General features: G+C 41.4%; 1 protein-coding gene across 1 annotated transcript in view; it reads right to left on the bottom strand.

The window, feature by feature from the left end:
• CPNE4 (copine 4) overlaps positions 1 to 20722 on the bottom strand; it is a 609887-nt gene that overhangs the window by 46173 nt on the left and 542992 nt on the right. The window contains exons 10-11 of the mRNA XM_082258376.1: positions 18042 to 18101; positions 2880 to 3013 (exon numbers count right to left, since the gene is read on the bottom strand). Of these exons, the coding sequence (XP_082114502.1) occupies positions 2880 to 3013; positions 18042 to 18101 (194 nt within the window). The remainder of the gene's footprint in view (positions 1 to 2879; positions 3014 to 18041; positions 18102 to 20722) is intronic.

Genomic DNA, 20722 nt, shown 5'->3' on the forward strand with positions numbered 1-20722 from the left:
CAAAAGTGTCAAAAATGTCAGTCAAGGGTCCGATCTGTCCGCCACAATGTCGCAGTACCGCAAAAAAATCACAAATCGCCGCCATTATGCGTTAAAAAAAACAACAAAAATGACAAAAATCTTTCCCTTTGTTAGTAAACGCGATAACTTTAGCGCAAACCAATCAAAATACGCTTTTTGCAATTTTTTTTACCAAACATATGTAGCATAAAACAAATTGGCCGAAAATGTTAAAAAATTTTGATTTTTACATTTTTTTGGGGGGGGGAATTTCATATAAAGAAAATGTGAAAAATATTGTTATTTTTGCAAAATTTACGCTCTTTTTTTGTTTATAGCGCATGATCAAAAAATCGCACAGGTGATCAAATACCACCAAAAGAAAGCTCTGTTTGTGGGAAAAAAAGGACGTCAAATTTGTTTAGGTACAGCGTCGCACGACCGCGCATTGTCTGTTAAAGTCACGCAGTGCTGAATCGCAAAATAGGCCCTGGTCAGGAAGGGGGTAAAATCTTCCGGGGCTTAAGTGGTTATTCACTCTGCTTCCTATTCCTATCATCATGTTCCTTGTCTACACATGATTTTAGGAAGAGACATGCATGTGCCATGCATTAAACATTCTCGTCTCATTACCAGCATCTGTAAAATGCTATAGGCCAGGTTCCGGGATAATGTAACTCCTGTGCACATACAATAGCCAAAAAGGATACCTGAGAATCTAGAACTAGCAGCAGTGGAGATGGCATCAGCAGGGAACATTTACGGGTTGAGGGTGTCTGCTACTGTGTTTCCCCAAAAATAAGACCAGCCCCAAAAATAAGACCCATCTCGATTTTCTAGGATGGCTGCAATATAAGTCCTCCCCCGAAAATGAAGCCCTAGTTAAAGTCCTTGTAAAATCATGTAATCCACGCTGTAAAAGGATTATACACTGACTGGCCAAAAAAAAAAAGTCGCCACAAAAAAAAAAGGTCACACACGCTAAATTTTCATTGGCTTTGATTACGGCATGCATTCTCTGTGGCATTGTTTCGATAAGCTTCTGCAATGTCATAAGATTTATTTCCATCCAGTGTTGCAATAATTTTTCACCAAGATCTTGTATTGATGATGAGAGAGTCGGACCACTGTGCAAAGCTTTCTCCAGCACATCCCAAAGATTCTCAATGGGGTTAAGTTCTGGACTCTGTGGTGGCCAATTCATGTGTGAAAACTATGTCTCATGCTCCCTGAACCACTCTTTCACAATTTGAGCCCGATGAATCCTGACATTGTCCTCTTGGAATATGCCCGTGCCATCAGGGAAGAAAAAATCCATTGATGGAATATCCTGGTCATTCTGTATGTTCAGGTAGTCAGCTGACCTCATTCTTTGGGCACATGCAGTAACTATCCAATAGGACAGTTACTGCATGCTTAGTTTAGTTAGTTGCTTAGTTAATTCCAGTTGGCGACTTTTTTTGGGCTCGGCAGTGTACAATGCCTAGTGTGTGTCTTTATGTAACATTATTGTAGAAAATGCCTTATTTACAGTGCCGCTGGGTGCTCATGTGACCCGCTGGAGTTCTCCTCCCAGCTGACATCAGTGGCGATCTCGGCATCTCCCTCAGCTGTGCTCGGAGCGAAAAAGAAGACAGGGTCCTGGAAATCCTGGAAAAGTTTTGGAATTTTTAGATGACACTTTCCAGGCCTGGAAAGGTCATGGAAAATTAGGAAACACACTAGGTTTGGAAAAGTAATGGAATTAAATTACTGTGGAGGAGCGGGGAGCGGATGCTTAATTATTTTAATTATTTTATGATAATTATATTGCCACATACTGTATTTACATTTCGCTGTATTAGCGTCCTTCCGGGTCCGCGGTATGCACGTGCTGTCATTGGCCAGCAGCAGCTGAAGAGATGACCCAATCAGGCAGCGGGGAGGGCCGGCCGCGGTTTGCCTGGAGACACTGTGACTGGCTCGCAGCAGCAGTAACAGCCGGGAGATTATCAACCAATGAGGCAGCGGAAGCGTCACAGGAGGGCGGGCCGGCCGCATGAACATGATGATGACGCGGAAGGGGGGCGGTAACCGTTTCGGTGTATTTACTATTTTATGAAGTGAATAAATAAAAGAATGGATTTGTGACATTGTAGTTTGAGTTTAAGTCTTCCACTTGAGTACATCTAAAGTCCTCCATTCTTTTACCTCAAAAATAGTCCTTTGGTTCTACATCATACTAACAACCTGAGTTTTAAGGAAAAATTTGGTACGCATATGTTAGAATATAACTTTAGCTGCCTATAACACTAGCTTTACTGACAATTTTGGCATACAGTTTTCACGGAAGGTTGGTTTTAGTAGATACAACTGCAACTAACCACAAATATAATAAGTACATTTCATTATCAGAAGCACCAACAGTTATTTAGCATAATCATGGGAAGAGATCAGAAATGAACTCAGTTTTTTTACTGAATCCTGTAAATGTTTTGCCCATATTTTATATTTTAATAGCCCTCTTAAAAATAATGAAAAAAAAAAAACACATCAATGTTAATATTATCCAAAAACATTAAAACTGCTACTCTCAAGAGAGACCCCCTGCATCCCGAGACTGTTCTCAATTATTAATTGCACAACATCAATGCATAGTAATTGTACGGGGGTAGAGGATTAAGTATGCAGGCTGTATTACGTTTTATGTACAAAGCTCAGTTAAATCTAAGGGGACTAACTGTGCAAGTACCAATGTGGATAAACATCTTGTTGCCTCAAGACTCTTGAAAATAATTACAAGGTAATCGACAAGCCAGTCCTCAGAACCTGGTAAACAATTACAGAAAGACATATAATAGCATCCCCTTAGAAATGAGATGCCATAAACAGTATGTTACCTGTCATAGTCTTGGCAAATTTCCCCAACAGCCACAAGTGCTTTTAGATACTCATTGGGCTGGTAGGGATGGATGTAGTGCAGAGAGCAGCTGTTCCGTGGGTCTCCATTAGATGCTGTGAAGTCAATTGCTACCTAGAATGAAGTGGAAAGGTATTATTATCATTTAATTATATGGCATGCACACGTTCTTCAGTTCTAAACAATATCAGTACCTGTCACATTATATTTTTTGTTATTGTAAACATACACACGTATTCTGGGACCAGTTTATTTGAAAGGAGGTTAACCACTTGAAGACTTAAGATGCATGGTGTATACCCTAAAAACTTAAATCAAATACCTTGGCTGTATGCTATATGTCCTGTTCCTCTCCCCACAGCTGCCGCTACTGCTGGCAAATGCCGGCTGTCAAAACAATTGGATCCTACTCTGTAGCACAGAAGTGGCAGCAGCTGCAGCTATGTAAACTTTTACACAGTTTGGAATTGCAACTGTTAACTTGCTGTCTGGGTACCTGTTGCAGTGATTTGGACCTAACAGGAGCAAGGAACAATAAAGCTATTTTTTTAAATAGAGTAAGGGTTAAAACCTTATCTGAATGCTGTTTGGAACCCAGCTGGAGATTTCTACAGGAAGATAGGAGAGACAAAATAGAGGTACAGACAGTAAAAGTAACAGACAGCAATAGAATATTGAATCCTTCACTCTATTATCTCAGTGATTCACACCAAGGCAAGTAATTTCCTGAATTTATTCTATTCTGTCTATTCTGTACTCATCCATGATGGTACAGGTGCCCAGATACTTTACATTGTCAATACCCCTCCTCATCTAATTTGTGTTGGCAGTGTGGGAGCCAAGAGGGTACTATGCTTCATATATGGGCCGAGTGCCCCGTATTTAAGAGGTTTTGGGCCTCTGTTCTACAACTCTATTGTAAAGTGGCAGGGACCTTCATCTCTAATACACCTCAGATTATCCTATTGTCTATATTGCCAATTTCAATTAGAAACGCAAAAATGTGACATACTTAACCATTTTTTTGACAGCAGTTACAGTAATAATCCCTAGACATTGGAAATCTTCAGTGGTGCCTACTTTGGCTTTTATGAGTACTGGAAATGGATTCACTCATGGATCTGGAATATTTACTAGCGGTGGCAGTGGAACATGATAACTGGGATAAACATGTTGCAACCTGGGCAACCTGGATTACATTTTGCAACACGCAAGGGTTTAGATACATCTATTTCTCCTAAGATGGCCTTTAAGGCGGCGTGGAGAGCACGTTGTTAGGTTTTGGGAGCTCCCCCAAACCTCTATACCTTAATATGACATTTATTTTCTTGTACTTCTATACATTTTTCTTGTTTTTTTAAATAATAAATAAGTTAAAAAAAAAAAAAGATCATCAATGAAAATAAGCAAGAGTAGAATTCAGAATAGCTGATAATTTTCTCTAATTATGATATCATTAATTCTTATTGTCACTATGCAAAGACTAGAGTAGGTAGCCTCCATGGCTTAAGTAGCTTTTTTGAGTTAATGTTTTAATCTGGTGCCCAGTTACTAATTTCTTGCATTGTATATACTGTATATGGTAACATATTTAACTTTGTATTGATATCGGTGTTTGAAAGACCCTATATCAACAACCATCAAATTTAGTTTCTTCTCTAGCAAGCGTATTGCAAAGATCAAACACTTGAGTCTGGGTGAGAATATCGCAGAATTAATTTGTGAATTTGTATCCTCATGTCTAGACTATTTTCATGCTCTGTGCCAAAGCTTTTCCTAGAAAGAGTTTATATTGATTGCAGGTGGTAGAGGATGCTGCTGCCAGGCTGCTATGCAATCAATCACACCATTACCATTTTACAAGGATTTTTCTCAGGGTACGTTGTTTGCCTGCAAAATGGGAAGGGGGATCATTTCAATTCAGCCTTCTCACCTTTGGAAAGCTACACAATCTGACCCAAGTTATTTAAGAGATCTCATGGGACCTTACATCTCTTAGATACTAAGCCGAATGCAAGCAGAGAAAGAAGTTTAAATGCCAAATGTATCTGAATATTACAGGAAAGTTATATGGACTGCCACTAATTGGTAAATATATCTGAGTGTAGCAGAAACCTCCTGGCCAATTACGAGTTTTCAAACAGGGAATTGATGGTTCAGGGAACTGTTCACAAGTGTAGTTTACTGTGTTGGGGAGTACATTAAAGAGGTCATTGATGAACAGTTTTTCTTTTTATTCTGTGTCAAGGCCTGTTTTCAGGATCATATAGACTTTTCCTCAGTGGCTCTGAGGAAGAGGCTAGGCCTCGAAACGCGTCAGCCGCCATCTCATCGGTTATGGGCGATTACATGGACTAAACCCGGACATTAGAACAATCTAGCTTGATATGATATACTTTTATCTACGTCTGTGAGTAGCCATTTTTTAATGTTACATTAATAAAGCCTTTTATTGAGGATAATGCGCTAGGTCGGTGCGCCCTTTTTGGGGTTTTTTTTGCTTTTAGTACCGGTGGACTACCCCAGTCCGATATGGGCAGCAAGACCCTAGCCATCTGAGAAGCCAGTTGTGAGTCCCGTGAGGAGTGTGGTCGAGGGGTTTGGATACCAAGCGCAGGAGAAGGGTGGTCACACCTTATTGTTTTTTGGAGACTTTTCCTCACTACAGAGTTTTCTGAGGTTTGAAGTAGCTTAGGAGCAATTTACAGGAGCAAAGTTGCCCCCCCCCCCAATTCCCTAAGAATTTTTTAAATCCAGCTTTGCCTGCAAAGTAAAGGATCATAGTAATAAGATGATGCACAACCGTTTCACTCTGTTCTACTCTCTCACTTAGAGAGCTTGAAGGGGGTAACCTGTGAGAAATGCCAGATTATTACCATGTGCAGGAGATAAAAGTCAGCTACTTTTTTTTCTGGTACAGTGGGGAAGGGTTGAAACCCTTTGTTAAGTTTGTATTGCTGTATTTGTGTCTCTAATAGGAATAGTCCCGGGACAAGGTCATCCAGGGCCCAGGGCAAAGATGCCATACTGTGCCACCCCCCTTTCCCTTGGGGTTACGGTCAGGGCACCTTCATCCCTACAATAAACCATTGCACCCAGGGTAGCCACCCCTCCTGCCTACCCCTTGTTCCTGCCCTGACTGGGTAGATTCACTCTCTCTGTTTATCCTGGTCACTGTTATCATTGGGACAGAAGCTGATAGGAAATCTAAGTTTTTTCAGTTGCCACTGGAACAGAAAAAGAGGAAAAAATCTACAACAATACCAAAATCTCCTTATTCCTTGCTGGGTCTCGAGTGCAGTTCCTTACCTTCTCCTTGACAGTCCCCTGTTGGTGCTGTCTGTGCCTTCTTTTTCTGAGTGCACCCTCATCAAGCTGGGTGCTTATGAGGCATTTATGCAGGCACACTCCCAAGCTGGTTGTGTGCATCCATTGACATACACAGCGCCAGTGAGCCATGCCTCCTCTCCATCCTCACAGGAGTTTGACTGACAGCAGCAGGAACCTATGACTTCTGCTCCTCTCGGTATCTCCTGTGGGACCAGTAAGAGAGAAGAGCAGTGCTGCAGCTGGGACAGTGCTGGAATGGTGAGAGGAGTTAGATAAGTGCTTATGAATTGGCTGGGGGTGCAGGAAATGGTTGTGTTTTTTTTTTTTTTTTTACCTTAATGCAGAGAATAACCACTTAAAATGAAAGTGTATAATATCTCTCTTCTGTTGATAAATAGATCAGTTGGAGAAGAGAAAACTCTTTCTGAGGGAGGTCTGTGGAAGATGCTCTTTAGAGGAAGTGTGTAAGAGGCTCCAAGATTAAGGGCAAGTACAGGCAATAAAAACTATTACATTAATGTGGAAGCCAGAATACATAAAGCCCTTGAATTCTGTGCCTTGTAAAAGCCTGAGCTAAAAGCACATAGCTTCCTGAAAACATCACAGCACCCTGACTTAGTACTCTTTCCAAAAGACCTTAACCCTAATGCAAGCAGCTGACTGGCACTTGGGAAGAGTTATTAAAGAGTTATTAAATATCAAAGAAGATGCTAGACGTCCAGCCAAGAAATTAAGCGGGTTCTACTCATAAAGGACCCCCCCAATGCAGGTATGAATTAGCCCCACATGTGTGAAATGCATTTGGGGTTCCTCTATAGGTGGAGAACCGAGCTGAAGCAAGTTTTCCTCATCTTTTACTATCTTAACGTTATAGTTTGCTGATCCTGAGTGCAGCCAGGTGCCATTTTCCTGTAGTCTCAGGATATGGTGAGCTTCACAAAAAATGTATTAAAGGCTAACTCCACCTTTAAGACCATGTTACAGGTAACTTCCATATTTAGGGTGTAACATGGTGCCAAGCAGATCTCCCCCACCCCCAAACTCTCTGACAGCCTACAGTGGTTGTTCTCCCCCACAGAAGTTGCCAGATTTGAATTTGGCACAGCTATACGGGTCTCCAACTGCACAGCCATTCATAAATAGAGATCTGTGAATGAATAAACTACAAGTCTCATCTTGCACTGCAGCGGACAGCTTTGTAGTTCTCAATTGAATACACGTACTTTGATCAGCACACTCAGTGACCATTGACACTTCCTTCAGCTTTTCAGCAGAAAGCCTGTACATTGGTATGGTAAAAGAACAGGAGGAATAGTCTAGAGGAGCCCAGAATTGCACCTGCAATCCTCTGATCATGGTTGCGATTTTTTTTCCAGCCGTATTTGCAAAATAAATACACCCTTTTTGGCAAATATATGTGCATTTATTTTTTTGAAAAATGTAGACTTAGCCTTTAATTAACTAATCAGCAGGACTGACCAGCAGATCAATCAGCAAGAGATTTTGCAAGAGTGTATGGTTCACAATATTGACATGGATTGTGGAAGGTTTGTGTGCGATACATGCAATAGTGAGGTAGAAACTCACCAGCCTACTACCTTCATCATACAGCCCAGCCCTAAAACTTAATAAAATTGAAAGAAAACTTTTGTGGACATCACTATGCACCCAACAAAGAATTTAGGAATTCTAAGGAATGGTTCAGAAGTATAGTATAGCTGTTTACCATGATGGCTTTGCAAACCTTGTTTGCTGTTGGCAAAATGTATAGTTATCAGGTGGCCATTTAGACAAATAAATATACTGTATATTGTAAGAATTATTAGTAGACATGGGGCTATTTTTTTCTTTTCATTCAACCCTTTAAATGTACAAATGTTGTGTGCATCATCTCACAAAAGCCGTAAACTAGCCATACACTAGTAGATTGTTGAATGAACGTTCATACGCTCATTAGTATGAAAATTCTCAGTACATCTAAAGACTTCAAAGGTGTCTTTTAAAAGCACTTTAAATATTAGTTTGCTTTTAACATTCAATTTAGCAACAAATGGACTTTACTGAACGAAAATCACATACACTGTTAGAAATGTGTTTGAGAAACAATTTCCATCCTGCTCCTTACAAAGCTCCTTTTCTTATCACTGCAGTCAAGAACGAACCCCTCTAATGATTAGAATATCAAACCAACTTTTCTAATGTAGTACCCTCCTAGGTAGGTGCTAGGTAAAGTATAGTTTGCTCCATCTTATCATGGGAGCCTGATCGGTAGTTCTGCCTGTTACATGTGTCCATGTGTGATTCATCTGGTCTGAGGGAGTGTCCCCACTGTATCCAATAGGGGGACCTGTTGGACAGTGGAGGAAACCCAGCCAGTGACACACAAGCTCTTATGGCTATCCCAGTGGGTTGGCAGAACAGTAGTGCATCCTGGGATATGTTATAAAAGCCACAGGCACATGTGACAGGGTTTCTTTTGAAGCCAGGTCCCAGGAGGAGGGTGACATCTGTCTCTTCTCCTGTCAGCAAGAAAGGTGGTCACAGGCAGTTGGCCTAGTGGACCAAGTGTGTGATGCTGAGCCAGGAGGCCCAAGATACTGACAAGTGGAGCTGAAGGCAGAGTAACCCAGGGAAAAACAGCGTCCGTGAGTACTGGGAAGCTTGCCAGGGGTCTGCCGAGTAAGGGGACCACTCCAGTAAAGAGTCAGTGGACAAGGGGCTAGCATGCACGGGAAGTGAGAATGGGGGTGCCAAGTTAGGACCCTGAAGAGGAATTATTATCTTCTACTTCACTTCAGTGGCAAAGTGAAGCAGAGGCCTTGCTGCACACATTACAGCCAGCTGTCCTCAGAAATTTTGCATAGTTCAATTTGTAGTATCCCACTCATCCCTTCTCCCATCCAAGTTCTAAAATAAAACACAAAAAAACAAATCCCCTGGACTGTGCATTGTCTGAGCCAAGCGATAAAGTGCTACGTTTTACAAACTGTTGCTATGGGTAAAATGTGGAAAAAAGTGCAGCGCTAATAAATACTAGCAATATAAACGTGTATATATATAAACCAAGAAAGGTAAATATAAATAAATTGCAAAATGAATAAAAGTGAACATCAAATCAACAGTCCCATATGTGAAGTGAAAAAAACAGTCCACAACGGTGATAATTGAAGTGCTCACTGGATCCCAACACCAACAAGATATAGAGATATAATGTGCTCACCAGAACGATAGGACTCAAAATGCCATATAGCATATGAGTCAAATCAGCTTGTTTGTACAATGGATGGATAATCCGAAGGGATGACTAAGGTCACTGATGTTGAGGTGAAGAGGTGATAGCAGATATGAACCGTCACACCAGAGAGGCTCTCACTCCGTCAGATGAAAAGATGAAAAAAGCATTTATGCTGAAACGCGTCAAGGCCACGCTGCTGACAGCCTACCTTTGCATCTGTATACGCTCTTTACCACGAGATGTTTGTAAGTGCAATTTGGTATTTTTATTTAATTAAAATTTTAGCAGTGTTACACTATTTTGTGCTCCCTTGTTTTTTGGTTCCTTTCTGGCCATCTGGCGGAGTGAGAGCCTCTCTGGTGTGACGGTTCATATCTGCTATTACCTCTTCACCTCAACATCAGTGACCTTAGTCATCCCTTCGGATTATCCATCCATTGTACAACAAGCTGATTTGACTCATATGCTATATGGCATTTTGAGTCCTATCGTTCTGGTGAGCACATTATATCTCTATATCTTGTTGGTGTTGGGATCCAGTGAGCACTTCAATTATCACCGTTGTGGACTGTTTTTTTCACTTCACATATGGGACTGTTGATTTGATGTTCACTTTTATTCATTTTGCAATTTATTTGTATTTACCTTTCTTGGTTTATATATATATACACGTTTATATTGCTAGTATTTATTAGCGCTGCACTTTTTTCCACATTTTGCTATTCACAATTTTCTTGTCAGTTGTTTGGTGTAGCAGCTTTTTTATGGTTAGCGCAATATTTTTGCTTTTCACTTTTTGTTGCTATGGGTAACCCAGGGGAATCCAATCTCAGCAGCTCCCTAAGGGGCAGTGCTACATTAAAATAAAACATTTCAAACTAAGTTTTACTAGTGTCTAGCCAGCTTTACACTTCTCTGTTCCTATCAACAAAAGTAGAATCTACACTTCCGATTCCCCCTATAATTCTTATCTCAATGCCCATAGTAGACAAATTGCTTTCCTTGTTTGCATACAATTTAAAATCTATTTTTCAGGCTTTCTATTCACCAAAATATTCCTTTTAATCAAGGCATGTTTTGCAAGCAACAAGAAGAAAAAGTAGCAGGTTTCTGTGTTGTTATATAGCACATTGCACACAGCTGGAGACCCTTCACTAGGATGAAAACATCCATTAATGGCTAGGATCTGGAATGTCTCTGGAATCACTAATATTGATCAAATTCTTTTTAACATAAAAGCTTTAGGAAGACTCCTGAAACAAAATGGGCACATTAGTGGTGTGTTTAATAGTTAGTTATTATTACCACAAACTGTACGAGTACAATAGAGCAACTGGAGAGCACAGCATGACAGTGAAGAAGTTCTCATTAATGCTTTAAATTAGCGGGAATGTCTTTACAGGCTCTTCAGAAACCTTTGCTTATCACCCTAGTTATTTTTCTCATCAAACGCCCTGTTCTGCGCAGCTGTTACTTCTTCTATTACCATACAACCGTGCCGTTCCCTGACAGAAAAATATAAAATAAATTGTCTATGCAAGCAATGTGCCACAAAGAAGCAGCCAATGCTCTCACAGTGCAATTTTGTCTGCAAAAATAGCTACTGTTCAGATATCTACATTCATTAGGGTAACTTGCTGCAGATTCATTTATAGTAATATCTGCACAGCTATTTGAATTACAGTGATTTAGTCTAAAACACAGCAGACCATTTTGCAAGGACTCTTTGAAGCAGATCTAGCCGTAGATATAATTTGATGTTAAGTGCATGCATGTGAAGTAAGTATTGATTACCTCTTAAAGAGATCATAATGCTCCCCCCAACAGGTTCCTTTGCCTTCCTTTCTCCCACAAAGGCAGTGCCATCTTTATTCAGACATCATCCAGGAACAGCCTTGACTCCTGGGATGCTGGCCCACACATGAAGTCACCCTGTAAATACTGTTGTCTGCACAGGAACCTTTCTGTTTAAGAGTTTGTTCACACCAGAAAATGGTTCGGAGAATTTGCGTTCCATTTTCGTTTCCCACACCGCACTAAAAAACGCACTGGGTGTGCGATACCCATGACTAAGCTCTGGGGGGGTGGAGTGAAACGCGTTGAGGACGTAACCTGGTGGAAGTCCAGGCTAAGCTTGTCTCTCTGGCACCATAGGACTGTGGATATGCGGCACCAAGGATCTTTCCTTTCTTCCTTCCTGTGAAATCCACTGCTGGTGTCAATAAATTCCTATGACACCCCAAATGCTGATCGCAAACTCAGTGTGTTTGCCTGTACTGGATCAGTAGCAGTGCATTTTTTAAAAGTAGTATGTTCACTACTTTTGGTGCAATCCCTAAGCCCAGCTGAACTCTCATTGTAAAACAGCTAAATGCATTAAAACACAACACAAAATCTGGTGTGGCAGTGCATGGTAGCCAATCAGTTTCTAACTTCAACTAGTTCAATTAGGCTTTGACAAAAAAAAAATACCTAGAAGCTGATTGGTTTCTATGCGCAGCTGCACCAGATTTTGCACTCTTCAGTTTTAGTTAATCAACCCCCTTGTCTTGTTGTATGACAAGGTATAGCCTGAATAGAAAGGCCTGTCACCTGCAAGCATGCTGCACAGAGTGACCCTTGCACTCTATGGAAAAGCAGTGATCTCTCTGCAGAGGTCCAGCACAACTCATGTTGAATCCGCGCCAGAGCTCTCCAATGAACAGAGAGTATTAGCATGGTTGAGGTCTGACGCAACAGAGGGCATGTTTGAGCTCTGCAATGAGACCAATGCTTCCCCACGGGGAGCAAAAGTCCCACTCTTCAGCAGCTGATTTAAACAGTGTTGGATTCGGTTTTATTTTTAGTTATTTGCAGGTCCATTTAATATGACTGAGCGCTCTCAGCATACTGTTTCTTTACAAGTCCTGCCCCTGAGAGTTAAACTGATTGTAAATGATCACTTTGTAAAACAACCCATTCATCCATTTAAAATTAAAAAAACGAAAGCAAAGCATTATTGTATAGATTTTAAAAACATTATAAATAACTTGTTTCCCTTTTTTACAGGTGATCACAAGAGCTTAAGGGAGGAGAAGCAGCAGCACACTAAGCTTCCCAGTGAATGGCTGTGCAGTAGGGGTGTGTCAGGACAAGTATGATTATTGGAGGAGAGCACACTGAGTTCCAAGCATAGCAAGAGAACTGATCACGCTTGCTTTCCTGTTTAGTGTGGTCAGTTTTTAATAGGAAACTAAGGGGACTGGCAGGAACATCAGGGATTTCACAGGAAGCAATACAAAGAGAACAGGAGACTTCTTCATACAAGTACAGGTTACAGCAGCCACATATCAGGGATATGAAATGTTGGAGTAAAAAACACTTTAAACCCTGAATCCATGACTTTAAGACAAAGTGATAACATTTTATGTCTCTGTTCTGCCTCAACGGGCAAAGTTGAATAAGCAGATTGGTATGTACTGGTGTGTGCTGATTGGATCTCACCTTTTCTCAAATGTGAAAATCAGCAACATAACCTTTTTCTTCATTTTCTCAGCCCTAGGGACTTGTGTGGTAACCCTTTAACGATCGTAAATTGTTTAAAACCTAGATGCCCAGACCATGTTTAGTAGTGTCAGTATCCAGCAGTAAACTTAAATCTGAACTCCAGGATAAGTAAATATTGTCTAAATACCATGTATATTCTTACTTGAATCTTGGTGTGCCTTGCTTTGTGTATTTCTACCTGATCTGTTCAGTAGACCAGTGTAAAACATTGAGATTGATTTACTAAATGCACATAGACTGTCCACTTTGCAAGTGCAGTTGCACTCATTTTCCTTGGGAAATGTAAAGTGCTAAAGCTTCACTTTGTAAAGAATACCCAATCAGGTGCAAACAAAATAAAGAAATTAAAAAAAAAAAACATCTTTGCTTTCACGATCGGACGATGGAAATCAACAGAGCTTTACCACATTTACTAAGCTTTGGGGAAAATTAGTGCAACTGTCTTTTGCCTTTAGTAAATCCACCCCATTGTGTTTGTGCAGGAGTTTCCTGTAATAAATGCCATGCACTGGTGTTCTTTCCACTGGTCCAGGGTGACTGGTCTTATCTCCACCCACCTCCTCCTGTGTAGTAGGTGGGCCTGCTGGGTCCCTCCCACAGCTCCGCTCTTTGCATAGGTTATGTACATCACTGTAATGAGATCACCACTACTTTTAAAATTGTTTTTTTTTTTTAAACTTTAGTTTTGCTAATTCATTTTTTGCACACAAAATGAAATTATACCTCTTGTGGCTATTTAGAAATGCTGAATATTCAAATTTCTACTTCTTACCTGCTTGCCTTCCCATGTATGACCTCAGCCAAGTTCCTGTTTATGCTACCTGCCTCTGCCTCCTGACCGATCATCCATGTTTGACCCCCGGCCTGGCTTCTACTTCTGTTTTTGGTATGCACTGATTGCCAAGTACATCTGGAGTTCCCTGAAACACATTTGCCTTGCTGTGTATCCTACCACCTCCAGCATTCACCAGGTGATCACTGGCCCAGCTCTTCAGTACCCCGTTGGTAACCTATTCTTCTTTGGGTGCTACACCTCCTGTACCACTTTCAGGGGTGTACTGTACTTAGCGGGAAGGGGAGCCCTCTCAGCACCTTGGCCTTGAAGCAGGTACATGACAGTTTTCCACCTTAATGCATAGAATGCATTAGATTGAAAAAACATGAGGCTTTACAACCACTTTTATTTGCCTACCTAAATAGTTTTTTTGTGCACCAAGAGAGAGGCACCGTCACAGCTATAGCTGGCAGGTGTGTTTCTAAATAAACATCATTCGATCCCCATGACTGGCTGGCATGGTTACCATATGTAGCACCCTCCTAGGTAGGTGCTAGGTAGGTAAAAGCTTAGTGTCTGCTTATCAGGGAAGTCTGATTGTTAGTTAGGCCTGTTGCATGTGTCCATGTGTGATTCATCTGGCCTGAGGAAGTGTCCCCAATGTAGCCAATAGGGGAGTCTGTTGGACAGTGGAGGAAACCCAGCCCGTGACACACAGGCTTTTGTAACTATCCCAGTTGGTTGGCACAAACAGTAGTGCATCCTGGGATATCTTATAAAAGCCAAGGGCACATGGGACAGGGAGTCTTTGGGCGGGAAGCCAGGTCCCAGAAGGAGGGTGACAGTTGTCTCTCCTTCTGCTGCAGTGGATGGTGGTCACAGGCGGTCGGCCTTGTGGACCAGGAGTGTGGAGCTCAGCCAGGAGGTCCAGGAGAACTAACTAGTGGAGTTGGCGGCACAGCAACCTTGGGAAAAACAGTGTCCGTGAGTACCGGGAAGCTTGTCAGGGGTCTGCCCAGGAAGGGGACCACTCCAGTGGAGAGTCAGTGGACAGGTGTCAGCGCACTCATCAAGTGAAAAAGGGGGTGCCAAGTTAGAACCCTGAAGAGTGATTCAAGCGGGAACATATTTGCTATCTTCACTTCAGTGGCAAGGTGAAGCAGCGGCCTTGCCGCACACTACAGTTAGTTGTCCTCAAGATTGTGCATAGTTCATAGTTGGAGTATGCCACTCATCCCTTCTCCTATCCCAGCTCCAAATAAAACACAAAAACCAACATCCCCTGGATTGATTATTGACTGAGCCAATGACTTTTGATGCTAATTTTCTGCTATCAGTTGCTAAGGGTAACCCAGGAGCATACAGAAATTGCAATACTCAGCAGTCCTCTAGAGGGCAGTGCTACACATATGAGAAAGGACCATACTGACTGACCACGCTGAGACCAGCAGCTGTCAGTGACCAGTCTCAGAACTTGGAGTGTGTGCAATAGAATGCAGATTACAATTTTCTCAGCTCAAGGCACCTTGCAGATTGGAGTTATGTAGATATTAAACTAGTTTAGAGTGCAGTCCCACTTATGCATTTAAGCGTTCTGGGGGGGGGGGGGAGTTTAAAAGAAATCCTGTTTTTTACATTGTTTTGCAGCACAATTCTATCTGTATGAACGGTAGTATATGTATGACACACACACGACAACTAAAATACACAGGTATTAATATAACCTTACAAGTGTTGCAGTCAAACATCCAAGTGGCCAACAATTAATGCCCAAACTAGGCAACTAAAAAATGTTCCTTTGCAATGGGGCCGTGCCTGAACTGCTCATTTTGGCTTAGGGACCAATTAAAACCCAGAAATGTACTTACCTGCACCTCCACTCCTCCCTGCAGCTAGATTGTTCCTCGCAGCTTCGTCTCCTCCATGCTCCAGTGGTCTAGGGTCCTGACATCATCAAGACCAAAACAGGCTCCATAGCCTTGCTTTGGATGTGATTATGCTGAGGGACAGTCTACCACCGGAGCATGGGAGAGCACCATCTGCAGGGGGAGTGGAGGATCAGGTATTTAAAACTCTTCTCCTCTCTTCTAGACAAAAACAGGCAGCTCCACTGCAAAGGGATTATTTAAAATGTTCCCAGACCTGGCATTTAATGTACTGCAGTACTGCATATGTCTTTAAGTGAATCGAAAGGCTGTTTTTTACCCTACTGTATTCTCTAAATTAAAGTAGAACTATAGGCAAAACATTTTTTTTTTATTTTGGATAGAGTAAGGGAGGGTTATAGCCCTTGTCAGATTATTTTTCACCATCTGTGTACCATTGCGGAGATTTCCCTTTGTTTCATGTCCCATAGCCAAACAGGAAAGGAGAGGAAATCCCTGCAAATTAGGGAATTCCTTGGGGAATCCTAGGTCACCAGAACTAGTGTCCCCATTGGAAGATTTCCCCTCTATTACTTTTTGGAGACAAACCAAAATTTGGGTTTTTCTTTTACTTTCACTTTCAATGATAATGGTAAACAGGACGAGTAGAGAGGGGGGACCTTCTTAACGGGGGCACAGACAGCAATAAAAACCTGACAAGCATTCTAATCCCTCTACACCTTAGTTATACTTTAAGTTAGACAATCTTCTGAGAGCAGCCCCCCTGCCCAGGCCCCCTTCTATACTTACCTAAGCCTGATCATGATCCAGCACTGTGCACAAGTGAGGAGGCTCTCTCGGCTCTCTCCCTGCTTATATGCTCAGAGTGAATCACAGCCAGTGGGGAGGGAGTGGGGGTTGGGGGAGGGATCTCGTGTCGTGAAAGCGTAAGACACCACGCGTATAGGGGGAGGAGACCTGGACGGACGAGCAGCGACCCACCAGCACGGCTCCCGACAGCTACTGTTTTTGGCGTGTACGGTTCGCACAAGCCCATTGTGCCGATTCATGTGAGTGCAATTCTACTTTGAATGTGAATCAATTAAAGGATAATAGCAGTGTACACTTAGATGCCTCATTATCTTTATTCACATATCATGTCCATTGGATGGTGAGAGATCGATTCAGGAAGTGGCATTCCCTATACTGGTCTTATTGCGGATTCAATGCTGGTTTAATGCTTCAGTGAGATCGATTAAGGAAGTGGCATTCCCTATACTGGTCTTATTGAGGATTCAATGCTGGTTTAATGCTTCAGTGAGGTGAGAGGCCATCTGGTGGCTAAACAGTGGTTGTGTCACTTGCACTTTTATATGAAACATCTATTAAGCACCTTATTGAATTTTAAACCACGGTTATATTTATATTTTAGTGGACTTTTATGCACTTTACTTTGAATGCACTTTATGGACATTATATATTGCACTTAAGAGGAATATATATTGCAGTTTAAGCGAGTTTATTGATTTATATGATGCACATTGTCACTTTATTTATTTTATATAGCGCTGTATACATATTTGTTTATTGTGTATGTATATGGACACACAGAACCGGATCAAAAAGGAACCCGCACAAGTGACCCCATAGCAAGCAGTTTGCTATGGTGGACACTTAGCGAGGGGGAGAACTCAGAAGTGGTGGCGGGTGATCTAAGAAGAGGAGGATCGGGACTGTTCTGTGCAAAACCATTACACAGAACAGGCAAGTATAACATGTAAAGCGGAAAGGATTACCACTACTCCTAACCAGTCAGATGAATAAATAATAAAGAGTGACCATGTTCTACATGTTTCCACTAAACCACACACCCTGATGCATTTCGCCCTGCCTACTGGTGCTTAGTCATGAGGTCATAGCTAATCCCCTGGTGGGCGGGGCGAAATGCATCAGGGTGTGTGGTATGGTGAAGACATGGAGGCTGAGGCCCTTCCTTATCATCTGTTCACCTGGCCTGGTCGGGAGTAGTGGTGATCTTTACCTCTGTACATTTAATAGCCCTCCACTTTGATAGGAGCCAAAAGCAATATAATCGGTTGCAGGTAAATATAACATGATTGTTATTTTTTTTAAAAATAGGTTTACAATCACTTTAATTTATATTTAATTTTTTTAAATAGAATTAATAAAATAAACCCTACAATTGAATGAGGTAAACCTGATAGTTACTTTACAAATATTATCCAACATGCACTTGGCAAAAAAAGCAAAAATAATGTCTTCCTATTTTAAGGAATATGTTTAAAATTTAGCAAACAGAATTACTGACAGAGTTTTTACTTTCTAGTTTGTCATTTATCCAAAGCATTGAAAAAGAAGAACAAAACTTACTGTAAACTGGATTTGACATCCACCCATGATATAGTCTAAAAATGAATGCATTTTGTGAATCTGGAAGAAAATGAAATAAATGCTAATCAAATGAGAATATCTAATTTTCATTTACATAATTAATTATGTAAAAACAGAAGCTAAATAGAGAAGAAAGTGACAGTAGAGCATAAAAAATTACATAAGAACAAGCAACAATAGTGATATTATAAGTTCTTATCTGTGGTTTCTATTTACTAGATAAATTATAGTTTGGAGAGACAGCAAATTCTACAGCAAAAAGATAACACATTTCTATCAGAAATGCTGCAATTAAAATATGTTTTAAAAGTTTCCTGTTTTAAAGAAAAAAAAATCCTTACTATTGTAAATGAACCAATAAGGGGCATCCTTTCTAGTGGACATGTCACCTTTCACTAAAACCAAAGCAGCATATAGCTCTGCATGCTGGTATGAAATCATCTTACATTTATTAGTTAAACAAATCATTTTTGCTTTTTTTTTTTTACAATTACTGGTTTTATACATCCTAGTTTCTTTAAGGCACCGGTGATGTTACCCTAGCCTTACATCTGCATCCTGAAAACTTCCTGTCGCATATTCCAGGAGGCAGAACCAGAGTTCTAGGCAGACTTTCAAGGAAGTAACGGGAGATGGACTCATCTGCCCTTAGTAAAAATGGCTACCATGAGAATAATGGGAAGGAAAAGATACATCAGTTATGCAAAGAATAAAAAGCCTGCAATTATTTACATGTATCTGTTTGTGGATTGCCATTACTAAACATTTTTAAAGGTGCCTTGTAATTTTTAGGATAAGGAGGAAATTCCACTTTGAACTCCAAACTTATGGAAGCTGGAAGCTGCTCTAAACACAATGAAGTAATGCAATGGTAAGAAACATTGTTTATCACATTATTTCTTGGTCCACAAAGTTGTACTTTCTTTAAAGTAACAGAGGATGACAAAAATGAACTATAGATGTATTGTCCTCCACAGAAAAAAATATTCACACTGAAATCAAGGGAATGGAACAGATGATAAAGGAAATATGGTTCTTCTACTTCATGAACAATATAATCTGATCTTGCTTTGTGATACAGTTGACTATGGTTCCACAGATGATCTTGTATTAAGCAACATGAAATGTCTGTATATTATAGCAGCAGGTTATCCCAAAGCACTAGAAAACCCAAGTGGTTCCTACCTTTGTGTTTTGGGTGGAAACCCTTTATGACATCATGAGAATGAATCAGGTCAGAGAACAAGTCATGACAAAACTGATGCAAATGTTCAGGCCATATGAACAGCTCATTTTATATATAAGGACTCTTCCAAATTTACAGACTACTTTTCTACTTGGCCTTCCACCTTTGTGAAAGGAGGAAAAAAACAGAACGCATTTTAGACAAATAACTATGTTTATTTTACTTCTTGAATGAAGCTGTAATGTTAAATCAAGGACTCCCTCGTTCCCCGACTCAGCCAGATCTGATATTCTAGAGACTGGGGAGTCTTGTCCCATTTGGTTAGAATCTCCCTTTGCAGGGACCTCGTATGGAACTGTGCCAACGGAACCGCCCCAAAGGTAGACACCATCAGGCTCAGCACCAGCATGCAAATCCGGAGCAATGACCATCTGTTGGACAGCAGGAGACAAATTGCAGCCTGCAATTTCTGGAGTTTGTCCAGAGTAAGGAGCACTCTGGCTAAGACTGAGCCCAGAGTCAGGCCCAGATAGTCCAGCTTCATGGACAGAACCAGAGCAGACTTCTGAAAGTTCAGAATCCAGCTGAACTCCCGCAGAGTCCGGATTGTGATCTCCATGTGGTCCACCAGCAGAGGGAGTCTCAGCTCGCAGAAGGAGATCATCCAAATAGCCCAGTACCGTGATCCCCCATTGGCGTAGTAAGGCTAGCACCGGGGCTAACAATTTTGAGAAGACCCGAGGAGCAGAGGCGAGACCAAAGGGTAACGCCACAAACTGGTAATGCTCCTCTCCCACAGCAAAGTGGAGAAAACGCTGGTGACTGGCACATATTTGAATGTGAAGGTAGGCATCCTTAAAAGTGATAGAGGTGAGGAAATTCCCCTGATGCAGGGATGCCACCATCATTTGAATGGGCTCAATTCTAAATTTCTGTACCGGCCCAAAGCAGTTTAGCGTCTTAAAGGACCAGGATTGGACGCACTTTGCCTTCCTTCCTGGGGACTGTGAACAGGTTTGAGTAAAAACCCTGAAAACGTTCTGAAGTCGGAACCGGGACAATCACCCCTTGAAGAAACAGGTCTTGTACTGCCCCAAACAGGCCCTTGTAAGCGGTCTGGGGACAGGAGCAAGTTGGAAGGAAAAAACCTTGCCAGGGACAAGAGCGAAATGCGATCTTGTACCCAGACCGAATTACTTTATGGACCCACTAGGGAAGTTCACGGGTCTGGAAACCTGCAAAGACATCCCCCCTCCCCCCCAGATCTTACAGGAAAAATCCAGGAGGAAAAAATCTTCTAAAATTTTTTGCCAGGACCAAAGATCCTAGGAAGGAACTAGGTCCTTAATCCTGACTAGGCAGTAGCAGAGAGAGGGGGTATACCCCCTGGGACTACCCATGGGTGTAGCCATAATTTTTTTCTGCCTAGTGTCCTACTCCTGTAGGGGGCAGTATAACCCAAAGGCTATGAATA

The sequence above is a fragment of the Pelophylax lessonae genome (assembly GCF_965119305.1).
Source record: "Pelophylax lessonae genome assembly, chromosome: 5".
Lineage (NCBI taxonomy): Eukaryota > Metazoa > Chordata > Amphibia > Anura > Ranidae > Pelophylax > Pelophylax lessonae.